The sequence below is a fragment of the Glycine soja genome, chromosome 19 (assembly GCF_004193775.1).
Source record: "Glycine soja cultivar W05 chromosome 19, ASM419377v2, whole genome shotgun sequence".
NCBI classification, from domain to species: domain Eukaryota; kingdom Viridiplantae; phylum Streptophyta; class Magnoliopsida; order Fabales; family Fabaceae; genus Glycine; species Glycine soja.
The window spans coordinates 36,860,308-36,874,170 of record NC_041020.1 but is presented as its reverse complement, the minus strand read 5'-3'; the positions used below and the strand labels follow the sequence as shown (position 1 = coordinate 36,874,170).

The window sequence follows — 13,863 nt, the reverse complement described above, 5'->3', positions numbered from 1 at the left end:
ATTTTAATAAATCAATATATATGTGTGTTTATCCTACCCTTTCTAGATATTTTTTGCAGGTACCCATATGATTGCGTTATTAAGTTCGTGAGAAAAAAAATTCCTGCGTGACCTACATTTCTAAATTATTTTTCACCATCATATTTTAAATAAATGAATGATTGAGATTGAGAGTAACTCTTTAAACTTACTCTCAGAATAATTGGACCCCTCTCTCTCTCTCTCTCTCTCTCTATATATATATATATATATATATATATATATATAATGATTTAGAATACAAGTATGAGGTGAAGTTCCACATCAGATAGGAATGGAAAGATTGAACACCTTATAAGTGAGAATAAGATCCATAAACCTAAGGCTTAAGGTTTTGGGTTAAAGTATAGTGTCAAAATCACTTATTTCGTTGCTCATGATTTCATTGGTGTAAATCTCATCTGTGTTTATCCCCTTCAGATTTCTCAACAATTGATATTAGAGTCGATGGTTCGATGTGGTGACTGACATAAACAAGTGTAATGGAGTTTTTAGTGGATCAATGGACATAAGGATTCCTTGTATCGAAAGTTTTCCTAATAGGTGAGTCCATGCATGGAGGTCAAATAGTGGATGTCACGGGTGTTGTAATGGTGGTTAAGCTCTAAGGACTACCATTGGATACTCGTTAATTGAAAATGACTTCTGCTTGAGGGAGAGATTACATATGAAAGAGACTTACACTTGAAGGGGAGATTGTTGGAGTACAAGTGAGAGATAAAATCTCAAATCAGGTAGGAATGAGAAGATTGAACATTATATAAGTGAGGATAAGACTCATAAACTTGAACCTTAAGGTTTTGGATTAAAATGTAGTGTCAAGTTCACTTATATGATTACTCATGTTTCATTGATGTAAATCTCTTTAATATTTATCCCTCTTAGATTTCTCTGGTATATATCATGTAATCAATTCTAGTTATAGTAATAAAGTATTATTAGAATTCCATTACCATATTTATTATAAAATAGTTGATTTGATAAGGTCCTTTGTTAAAATAATGAATTTGTTATCATAATAGAGATTATGATAATGTTAAAAAGGTTTTATTATAACTTTAGTTCAAATTGTTCTTGATTGTATAATATATCAATAATTTAGATAGATTAATATATATGTAATGAACTTTAGTGGATAAAAATTAATATATCTTATTTATTAAATTACATATATAGATGATGTACATGGTGGATTTGATAATTAGACTGACTCAATTGAGAATTTTTAATAGTTAACATTACTTTAAACTATTAGTAGAAATTTTTCAAGAAGAAAAATAATAATTTTTCTTGACCTGAGATTTTTATAATAATTAATAAGTTATTTATTGTATTTTAATTTCATATATCTAATTAATGTCTTAAAACACTAGTTGAATCAACATTGGATATGATTAAATACTTGTGGAATTAATGATTAATCAAGAAAAAATTCAAATTGCAACCTCTCCTCCTCCCTTCTCCCTTTCTCAACCACTGAGTCAATCTTATATCTCTGAATGTCGTTACTTCGTGCTATTTGAATGTTAATGAGTATTGTCAAACGTCTACCTTAATTAGTCAATTAATTACAATTAATTTACTATTGATTTAATATTAAATCTATGAGATCACACATAAACGAGTATTTTAATTTTTGCATAAGAAAAAAATTGATAATTAAATTTAATCCAATAAATATTTTAGTGAAATATTATTATGTTTTTTATTAACACTAAAAATATGATTAATAATTAATATAAATACAAAGAACATTTTTTCTTAAATGTGAAATTTATCCATACAAACAAGAATTAGATTTTATTGTTACATGTCAAGATTACATCATGTGTAGTTATCATAATTAATTATGAGATTATTTAAAAAATATTTGTCTTAAATCAGGAAGGTTCTTAAATAAAAAGAGGTGAGATTATTTTAAATCGTATCTCTCCTTATGAAAAAAACACAAATTCATCTCTTTAATATTATATATAGAAATCTTTGTCTAAGAGCAAATTAAAGAACACTAAAGACAAATTAGAAATGCTCAACAAAGAGTTTAGTGTCTAAACCTAAAAAGTAGAGAGAGAGAGAGAGTTTGCTCTTCTTAAAATTCTACTCATCAAATAATTGATAACAATATTAAATATTAATTTTGGTGTGAATATGCGTAATGAAAGAATCAAGTCAAAACTCAAATTTGACAGGGAAAAGAAATCATTCCTTAGTATACTTATTGCTTTAGGTGTGAAAAATCAAGAACAAATGATGATGACACTACAAACACTACCATGCACACTTCAAACCTTCCAACATTTCAAGGTAGTGTATTTTTTTTCAAGTACTCCTTTGACTCAATTTATGCCAGCCGAATCTCTGGAAGAAGACAATTTTGTTTAATTGTATTTTGATTTGAAGTATAAATCAAATCACTTAGATTTGAAAATTGAAAAATACTAGTCAAATAAAAAAAACTTAATGGATCCTTTTCTAAGAAACTGATATGAAAAAAAGAAAAAAAAAAAAAAGAAAGGATATATTGCAGAATAAAATAAAAAATAGAATTTATTCAATTGATAAAAAAAACTAAATATATATACTTGCATATAATTGGATAATATGTTTCAAAAATTACCACGTATTTTATTCATCATCTATTCGTTTCTTTACATGATTTTAATTAACTTTGATTGATTTTTTTAATTTCAATGTATTACTTTTCTGTAGATGTAATTTTAAATATTTTGAATTAATTAAGAAAAAATTAGAATTTATCTTAAAATGAGAATTTCCTTAATAAAGTTATTTGATTTAGATATAAAATTATATTATACAAATTTAAAATGAGATAATTTTATATCATTATTTTCTTTAAAATATTTTGTTTTAAAAAAAATCACGCAGAAAAAGGCGAAAATCTAACAATTTGATATCTCTCATAAAAAATTATATATCTCTTTACTATTGTTTCATAAAATAACTTTTTAGTATATATTATAAAGATAATAATTGCATTCTTTCTTTCTTTAGATAAATATATTATTTCTCACTTTATAATATTCATTGTAGAGATAATCGCATTGTTTTTATTAGACAGTATATTCTAGTATTACTTATTTTCTTTTTCTAATACTTTTTATTTTATATTTTGCTATTGTTCTTTTGAAGGCTATAGATGATTCTATTTTTTTTTTGTTTCGGTATTTAGATGATTCTATTTGTGATCAAATTAACTTTACTTATAACCTTTTATTTTATATTGATTTGATTACAATTTTTTAAAATTAAAAATATTTATTATTTATCATTAATATTTGTCAATGGAGCAAGTTTACAATCACTATAAAAAATATATGACAAGTTGAAAAACTTTAAGTGCATGAGTTGAGACAGACGGCCATGTATAAAAATCTTAGAAAAGCAAATCAAATATCGGATTGTATCATACATCTTCTGGAACTCGCCATATAGGTAGTAACTATTGAATTGCTTATTGCTGAGATCAACATTTTTCTTTTCCTACTTTTCAATATTTTTGAAGTTAATTATTCTTTAATAATTCATTCTTATTAGATATTTAGAAGCATAATTAGTAGGCTGATTAATATAAATCCATAAAAGTTTTTTATAGCACGTGATCCTAATGATTAATATTTATATAGTTTTGAATTTAACAAAAAAAAATAGACGTTTAATCTATCTTCTGTGCAAGTATATTTTCGATTACATGATTTTGGATCATTTGAAAAATTGTATAATTATGAATATTTTCTATGAAGGTGCACTTAGCTATGGCGAAGAAGAATTGCAGGATTTGCCAAGAATCTGGGAGTGCCACTCTCATTGAGCTGGAATGTTCTTGCAAACATGACTTGGCTTTTGCCCGCAAACACTGTGCCGAGAAATGGTTCAGCACCAGGCCTGACAAGTATGTGCCTTATTAAAGAGATTTAATTGAGTATTATGCGCGAATTATCATAAACTCTGTGATACATGAGTTCAATTCTTAAGTAAGAATAAACAAAATCTTAGAATCGGTTTACATGTACTCACGTGTACAAATTTCTCATAGAACTCAATTACTGTTTCATTAATTTTTCTTCTTTTTTTGTTTGATAAAAATGAAACAGAATTTGTGAAATCTGTCGATCCATTGCACGCAATGTAGCGTTACAAGGTGCGGCTGAAACGACGACGACATTGTCCGAACGTAGGAATGCACCAAACAATCATGTGAGCGAAATGCAATCGCCAGAATGGAGGAATGTACTAATAAACGGTGAACATGATGGATTTCAATTGCGCCATGGAAGAATAATGTGCCAATATATATACGGCGAAAATGTTGTGTCCACTGCACACATTTGATTATCGCTGTTGTCATTGGGGTCGCTGTTTAGGGCATATCCAGGAGATTCTTGTTGTTGAACACTCCCACAAATAAGCCCTAATGAAATCAAAGATGAGGACTGTTTGCCATACAAGACTATTGTGGCCTAACACAGGCACCAAATTATCAACTTCAGAGTCTCCATGCTAGTTTTTTCTTTTCATTTTGTTTGGTTGAGATAAACATTTTTATATTATTAGGCAAAACAATTTATACGACTAATAAAGCACAAGGAATTCTACAGTGGAGCCGTTACAATTTTTTTAGTTTAAGGACCACAAATAATGTAAAACCTATTTCCACCGAGCAAAAGCAGCAAGGAAGTGGTTATAAATCTTCACTGTGGGCCTACAATCAGACTCCCTAACCCTATGAAACATCTTCAAAGCTTAGACCTCAACGAACCCAACAAGTCCTCGTGATAAGTTGGGAGTTGCTATTTGCTCCATTTCTATTGTTATTGGCTCTTTTCAAAGGGATGACACTTTTTTTTTTATTTCAAAAATATCTTTCCAACCAAATTATGATTTTGTTATATAATCACGTACAAAATCCATAACAAAAACGTGTTTCCTTCAAGACATAGGGATGCGAATAAAATCTAAAACAGAAACATTGTACGTGGAAACATATTTTGTATGTATTCATTGTATTACAACGGAAATATAAAATCTAAAATGAAAATATGTTTCTGTTGTATAATTTTTTTTTCAATGAAAACGTATTTTTATTAGGTATTTTTTTATGAAAAATTAATTGTAGAAATAAGTTACCTTTTTTACTTGAATTAATTTTGATATAAATTATACTAATGATAACACATACTACCTTTTTTAATAGTAATCAAATTAAGTGTTTTATAAATTACCTTTTTATTTAAATTTAAATTAATGAAGACATAAATTATTCTTTTTAATTGTAATAAAATTAATATCATGAATTAATTTAATTACTAATATTGATAAAGGTAATTCTTATAATAATTATATTGATTGCCTCTATAAATGATAACTTGTATCTAATTAATTTAATTTTGTGACATTAGGTGATAAAAAATGTGTGACATATATCACAATTAATATAAAAAAAAGATATCGAGAACTATTAAAAATAGTAAATTTCCAATTAATTAGATTATTTAAAAAAAGTTAACTTGCATTTATAATTAATAAAAAATCATAAAAAATAAACAAAAATGCAATTGTGTCGTATTGTTTGTGGAGATACACACGATATAATCATATTTATATTATGTTTTTGTTGTTAAAAGAAACACACAAAAAATAAATTTTATTATACGTTTTAATGAAAATCAGAACAAAATTATATTTCTGATATATTTATTTTTTATTTTAAAAAAATAAAGATATGATTTTGTTATATAACTCAACACAAATCATAACATAATCATATTTCTATTGTGTATTTAATACATTTCTATTGTGTATTTAATACAGGATGAGTAGAAGGGAGCCAAGGATTAAGACCAAGGGAGAAGAAGGATAGGTCAAGTGTTTGAACAAAGGGTCCTTCCACTCTTTCTCGCTCACTTTTTTTCTTGGTTTAAAGGTTTTGTGATGGTTCTCGTTTGTTCATGGTTTGTGGGGCTGATGGGATGGGGTTTATTTAGTTATGGTGTACATGAGTCTAGTTTCTCTGGTAGTAAAAAATCACCCCTAAATACTAGGTTTAGAAAACTGTGCATGTAAGTTTTAGAGTTTTATAGTTAAAAACTGTATTTTCAACAGCCACAAATAACAAATCAATTGCCACATCAACAAGATCCAACGTAATTGTTATACAATTATATATGTTGGAGATAGTTATAAAGATAAAATTCAATTCGATAATATCTTGGAGAATCAATTTCAAAAGCTTTCAATCATAAACATACCTTGTTTTTTTTTTTAAAAAAAAGTTAATATAAAAGACTAATTAAGTTCACATATTTTAAAAAAATAAAAGACTGAATTCATTGATTTAAAAATCCATAAACCAAGATTAAATTTAACGCAAAATACAAGGCTTTAAAAAAATTCTCTATATTTCTATAATCTCAAAGAGCATGATATTAACCAAGGAATCTAATATTAAATATAATGTATGAATTATTATAAATCTTTTATTATTATCTTTGACTCTAATCTCTGTGAGTTACTAAGAAGTTAATGTTAAAGAATTCATCAACATTATCAACCTTCTAACCAAATTTGATTAACCTTTTATTCTCTAACATTTTTTGAATCCTTTTATCTCATTTAATTTATTATCTTATTTTATTTTTATAGGTATGCATCTTGTTTGATTCTGTAGTTATGCTAAAAACAACTTTTACATTATATTACTTTAAAATATTATAATCAATATTAATTGACACAAATGATAATAATTTGTGTCCCTTAATCAATTAATCAAGAATTCGAATCCCAATATTAAATATGAAATGAATCACAAAAATTATTTTATATCAATAACATAACATAGTTAAAAAAAAACATTTTAGCATTAAAAATGCATCTCCCTCCTTGTCTATGTATGCCCTACTTGGTATTTGAGACTGCAATTAATTTCATCAATTGGCGGTGTGGAAAATGAAGAAAAAATAAGATAAAAAAGGAAAGTGATTGTTGGTATTGGCAATTGAATTTAAGTGAATTGTAGGTTCCATGATGGAGAGAATTGAAACCGAGAAAGTGGGTTTAGACGTTTAGTGTACCAAGTTCCAATTTCAGGCAACAAAACAAAACAGACCCGTTATAGGTGTACATATAAATAGGTGCACGGTCTTCACTTTTAGGACTAGACAATTAGCCAGGAGAGATGATGCTCATTCATTGATGACTATTAGTTGCACACGTGAAAAAGCCACCTTGTAGTTTCATCTTCAAAACCAATTGAGTGAAAGTTTTTACTTGGTACAACAATTTATACAAATAAAAAGAAAAAAGAAGGGTATTGTAAAATAACTGACGTAAGAAAAACTAAATTACTTATTCCAGCCTCTATTTAATTAACCTGTTCTACTTGATCATTTTATTGTTAAAAAGTTCAACTTGATATTTAATTTAGAAAAGCGATGCAACATTGTTATTTTCGTCTAATTGCAAGACAATAAAAAAAAAGTGTTCGGTAGGGGTGACAAAATAAAAACGGTGACACGTAGTCGCCGCGTAAGATACTTTCTTTTAAAAATTTCAATGGTCCTAACTAAAGAAAATAACAACATTGCATCATTTTTTAAAACTAAGGGTGGAATTAAACTTTCTAATAATAAAGAGACTAAAATACACTAATTAAATAAATAAAGAGACCTAATTAATAATTTAACCTAAAAAATAATTTATAAAAGTTGAAAATTTTGAATAAATGTTATATATATATATATTAATTATAGTTCTGTTGATTTTTATAACAATTATTTACTAATCATATCAACAATAATTTTTTGGTGGTTGATAGTATTTTTTTCCACTGAAAATGAAATCGAGCGAGAAAATAATTTACTTTGTGTGAATAATATACTCAAAATGTGTGTGGTATTTTGAGATTCAAGAGTTGTCACTACCATCCTCAAAAATCCGAACCATTAACAGACTGGTAGATACAACGTATATTCAAATATTATGGATGTAATAAATATAGAGAGAGAAAAAAAATGAGGGCCAAGCTTTCTCTTTTCCTTTTTTTTAAAAATCTTCCCAAAATCTCGCACTTTGCATTTGCATGTTATTTTCAATCACATTCTCCTAATTGCTTCGTCCATTTTTAGTCACGTTGAATATCGTGGCTATGTCTGTAGAAAATTCATCCACCTCGGTGTCTGTCGCAGAAGGACAATCCAAGAATGCCATGAAGCCCAAATGTGAGTTTTTCTTCTTCCCACCAATTTTGTTATTTATAAATTAATTTTTGGATTTTAGGTGAATTTCATTGAGGTGCCTGAAATGTCCTTGCATAACAATGAGGCAGGGTTTTGATGATTAAAATGGATGTTTTACTATAAACAGGTTTAGGGGTGGTTGTCAAAATATTTAGATTTGCAAAACTTTGGTTCATTAGGATCTTGAAAAATGTTTGAATCACATACTCATATGAAGTTGTGTGTAGAGATTGATTCAAGTGTCATATAAACATGTCTATAATGATTATCCATTGAATTCTATTGATTCCTCTTTATAGAATGGTTAAAGGGTATATATATATACCATATTGCATCACAGGAATAATCATTATTATTTTCATTGTCTTGTGGTTTCTTTGTTAAACAAAATGCCATGGCTTGTGAAGTTTGAATATTACTTTTTTGTGTGTTATTCTCTTATAATTGTTGCTCTTTTGTTTTTCAATTTTTAAATCTTAAGGATTCGAGGTTGTTGTGATGATTGATGCTGATAGTTTTCATATTCTCACTCTCTCTCTCTTTGGAGTTTATGTGTCTTCTAGCACTTATCTAGCCATGTGACTCATGAAATTTTTTATTTGTGGTAGATTCTAGATTCTCACAGCAAGAACTTCATGCCTGGCAACCAATTCTAACACCTAGTTGGGTACAACTTCCAACATAACTTTTTTAGTTTTAAAACAGAATCATAGTATGCAGCAGTTTTTGTGTCTAGATTTTCTTACTGATTTTATTTTTGTTTTCCAGGCTATTTCAATATTTACGGTTATAGGACTCATATTCATTCCTGTTGGTCTTGCTTCATTGTTTGCATCAGAGAGTGTAAGAAATTGTCTCCATACATATTTATTAGTATATTACATAGTATCAAATTATAGAATTATGGTACTCAAATTGAATGTGCATTGAACAAGATCTTCTGATGCAGGTGGTGGAAGTTCCATTCCGATATGATGATGAATGCCTTCCACCTGATCATAAAAATGATGCAGTGGCATATATCAAAGACGTTGGGTCAAACAAAACTTGCACCAAGAAATTGACTGTTAGTACAATTGCTTATCACTGATATGATTGAAAATGAAGTTCTGCATTGCTTTGGGGAATTTATTTCTCCTTGTTTGATATCATATGATAGTTTAGGTAGCAACCTTTATAAAAATAATTTGCTGCAAATTTCGCAGGTTAAGAATAAAATGAAGGCCCCTGTTTATGTCTATTATCAGCTTGATAACTTTTACCAAAACCATCGCCGGTATGCGCAAAACTAGCAAAATCTTTTTCCCTTTCTTCCTTTGCATTAGTGCATTTGATTTGGCATTTCATTCCACTTTTCAGTAGAATGGCCTATTCATTAGACTCGAGTTTCGTCATCTTCAATAGTGTTCTGTTTCCATGTTCTTGAATTTGGATCCTGATTCAACTCCAAAAAGCTAGCTCTATGTTTTCTCTTTTGGTTTTGTGCTATGTCCCCTTTTGCATACCAGGATTACACATATATCTAGAGAACATCTTGATTTTTATGAACTTCTATTTGTGTTTTGTTTGTCCTCATGTTGTACAAAACTCACTCAATATATGAGATCTAAGCAAAAAAAAAAAAATCATTTTATGCTGAATGTTGAAATGATCTTCCCTACCTGGATTTTGGATAATATTTTCAGATACGTTAAAAGTAGAGATGATAAACAACTGAGGAGTAAAGCAGCTGAGAATGATGTAGGCTCATGTAGTCCCGAAGACTATACACCAAATGACATGGGCCATAAACCAATTGTTCCTTGTGGCCTTATTGCTTGGAGTCTTTTCAATGACACATACAAACTTACAAGCAATAACAAGGATTTGGTGATCAACAAAAAGAACATAGCATGGAAGAGTGACCAAAGTGGGAAATTCGGGTCCGATGTTTATCCAAAGAATTTTCAGGCTGGAGGTTTGATTGGGGGTGCTAGGCTTAACGAGAGCTTACCAGTTAATATATCCTCTTTGCTGAATAATTTGTATTTATATTCACTTTTTTCTTTTTAAAGAATTAGGCCCCCTTTACTTCTATCTTCATTTTCTATTTTCACTTTTAATTTACAAAACTATCATCTCGTTTTCAATCTGTTCTTGTTTTTGAATATTTATACAGAAAAAAGTGAAAACAATCTTTTATTTTTGTTTTGTCGGTTTCATGTATAATATATTTGAAATCAGGAAACAGATTGAAAACAAGGTCACAACATTATAAATTAAAAGTGAATACACAAACTGAAAACAGAATAAATGTGGGCTTAATTCCTCTTCACTTTTTGATATTTTGAGAAAATTAATCTTTCTCATCATGTGACATGATGCACCAGTTGAGTGAACAAGAGGATCTCATTGTTTGGATGCGGACAGCAGCACTTCCTACTTTCAGAAAACTATATGGAAAGATTGAGACTGACATTGAAGTTAATGATGTAGTGCTTGTAATAGAGAACAACTATAATACATACGAGTTTGGAGGCAGAAAGAGCATTGTTCTTTCAACCACAACTTGGGTTGGTGGAAGAAATAACTTCTTGGGGATGGCATACATTCTCATTGGTGGGATTTCCTTGTTATTGGCCGCAGCTTTCCTACTTCTATATGTGATGCAGCCAAGGTGAGGAACTACTACATATTCTCATCTCCTATACATGGTTCTGTTAATTTTATGGTTAAAAACTGTGTTTGGTTTGCCGTTAAAAAGTTCTCAAACGGTCTCTGAATCAAAAGTTATCAATTCCTACTTCTCACTAAACGTGCATGAGAATGTGTATTTGTTCAATCCAACGTTAAACCAAACATACACTAACAAATTGGCCATGATTTTTTCTTCAAGATTGGTTTTTCTTTTATTGCTTACATGGTTCAAATTACAGTGTTTAAGCAATCTTTGACACTGGCAAATAGATGATGACATTGCTTTATTGTTGTATAATATGCAGGCCACTTGGGGATCCATCATACTTGTCTTGGAACAAAAATCCAGGAAGTCTAAGATGATTGGATTTCATCTTTTGAATTGAATTGTTTAACAATTCATTATTTCCCATGTCTCAAGAAAGGGATCTGTCACGATGCTTGTACTTGGGACTATCTTCATGAACTTTTTAATCTTTGTTGTTTCATAGAACTTTCCCCACTATTAATTAATTTATGGGTAGATATAAATCTGTCATTTGGAGTATTGCTAAGGTCATATTTGTTTTTTTTTTAAAAAAATCTAAAATTTACTTGTCTCTTAAGTATATTTCGGGTATATATAAATCTGTCATTTTGAGCACTTAAAATTGAAAAAGGGACGAGAAAACATCTTTAGATGTTTCTGTTTTTTTTTTATAGTTTTTAAACCACTTATTTTAGAAATAATTTTCAAAATTTAATAGATTTTTTTTATAGAAATTAATTTTTTTTACATGATGAGAAATTGATTGCTGAGTAGTTTAGAATTGTTTTAGAAAATAGTTTTTTTTGTATATATAAAAAAGTGATATGAGAATCAAACATGCTTTTAATAATTTAGACTGGCATGTAACATATGTACCACCCAAGTTTTATATTAATGACATTTAGAAATTCTGTGTACAACATAGATTGAGTCTGAGCATCGAATTTTAATTTAGATAATAAAAAACAAAAACAAAAGTCTATTTTTTAGTGATATTTAACCTAGATTTAACTTTATTCTAATCTCAAAATAGTTAGTCCAAAAAAAACATTTTAATTAAAAAAATATATAAATAAAAATATTTTATGAATTTTTTATTTTATTTTTGTGAAAGGAACTTGGATTGAGAAGTCGAAAGGATAACCTAGGGGCACTCACATCCAAAGGCAAATTCAAACCCTAAAGAAAGGAATACATCTATGTACCATCTAACATTTTTATATCTAAATTAAAAGACTGTATATCTAAAAATTAGTTCAAACTAGATTACAAACACTCCTACCACTGTAAGCACCACCTAGTGGCTAGTGCTATATTTGATTAAGTAATAAAAAAATTCGATCCTCGTCGTATAGGAACATTTTCCTTAAGTTTTTTTTAAAGAAAATAAAAGTAGTTAAATTTCACTATTGTCACTATTTGGTGACGGTTAGTGATGACAAGATAATAAAAATTTAATTATTTCAAAGATTAGATATGTTTTTGTTATTTAAATTTGTGGTAAGTTTTTTTTAAACTCAAATTGAAGTGATTTTTTTACCTTGATATTTAAGAATAATTGTTTTCAATCCTCGTCATACGACATTATACTTGTTGATGTCACTAGTCACATCCATATCATCGCATGTTACGTAATCAACATATATAATGTGAAAATATTAAATATATACTTTTCATCTCTTAAATTGAAGTCAAATTTTCTTTTCATCATTGATTTTTCCAATCTTCCAAATTTAAAAGTGAATTTTAATTCCAAATTTAAAAATGTGTTATTAGTTTAATAATTTAAAAGTAATTTTTTAGTTGCAAAACTTAAAAGTGATTTTTTAGTCCACTAAATAAAAATAGCTTATTCGGGTAATCAAAATTGTTTTTGTTGAAAATTTTATTGGTGTGACTAATGATGTGTTTTTTGGTTATTTTAAAATTATAATTTATATTTTCTCACTCATTTTCTCTTTTGTTCACCCTCTACCTCTCCCTTCTTATGCTCTCTTTTTCTCCCTCCCTTGCTTCTCATGATGCTCACCATGGATGGGGTTTTAGCTTATATTTTAGTTTGGGCTATAAGGTATGGTGACTTATGGCAAGAATGTGAACACAATGCATGAATACGAGATCCCAATGATTTGTTTTATTTTATTTTTTTATGTTGCTCTAATGAATTTTGGAGGTTTAAAACCGACATAAAATATATTTTTAACAAATATTCATTAATCTAAATTTTGAGGATTTTTTTTTGGTACAGAAGGAATAAAAAGACAGAAAACAAAAAACAATTAACTAGGATAGGGCAAGGAGGACATCAACCAGAGGATGCTTCCAACAATGCTTCACCATTAAGATTGTAAGTACCCCAACGAGGCAGGTATCAGCAACTTCATTGGCATCACGAAAAATGAAAGCAAGAATGCATATCTAGTTTCTTCCTAACATATCATGAATTTCATGCAGCAGACTCTTATGAGCATTCAAGGAAACCATGTCCACCTTCCAGTCCAACAAGAGATTTACAAGCTCCTTGTATGATTCACAAATTTTGAGGATTTAAAACAATCATAAATCATATTTTTAAAAATAGTTAGAAAATATATACATTATAAGCCATATTCAGGACTAAAATTAAGAGACTAAAAATCACTTTTAGAATTGGGAATTAAAAACAATTTTAAATTTGGGACTAAAATTTTACTTTTAAATTTAAGCCACCAAACAAAAACTTGGCCCAAATTTAAGGTGAGAAATATATTTAAGCCAAAAAAATTAAGTGTTTTCAAATGACATATAATGACTACGTGGTATATGATAATGTTTGTTAACCGCCAATGAGTGTAAGACCGTTTATAACAATGGATTAAAAGGAGTTTT

The 13,863-nt window shown here is 28.3% G+C and overlaps 1 protein-coding gene across 1 annotated transcript; it reads left to right on the top strand.

Moving 5' to 3' along the window:
- Window positions 1–8,080: 8,080 nt before the first annotated feature.
- On the top strand, window positions 8,081–11,521 carry LOC114399358 (ALA-interacting subunit 3-like). Its single transcript, XM_028361546.1, has 8 exons — window positions 8,081–8,273; window positions 8,900–8,958; window positions 9,060–9,134; window positions 9,241–9,357; window positions 9,497–9,567; window positions 9,977–10,286; window positions 10,661–10,947; window positions 11,273–11,521. Exons 1-8 carry the CDS (start codon window positions 8,201–8,203, stop codon window positions 11,328–11,330), a joined length of 1,050 nt encoding a protein of 349 aa, XP_028217347.1. The 5' UTR covers window positions 8,081–8,200; the 3' UTR covers window positions 11,331–11,521.
- Window positions 11,522–13,863: the final 2,342 nt, after the last annotated feature.

Coding starts and splice junctions, on each gene's coding strand:
- LOC114399358 (XM_028361546.1), top strand. CDS start 8,201: ATGTCTGTAGAAAATTCATCCACCTCGGTGTCTGTCGCAGAAGGACAA. Junction 9,358..9,496: donor CTTGCACCAAGAAATTGACT/GTTAGTACAATT, acceptor CAAATTTCGCAG/GTTAAGAATAAAATGAAGGC. Junction 10,948..11,272: donor CTATATGTGATGCAGCCAAG/GTGAGGAACTAC, acceptor TATAATATGCAG/GCCACTTGGGGATCCATCAT.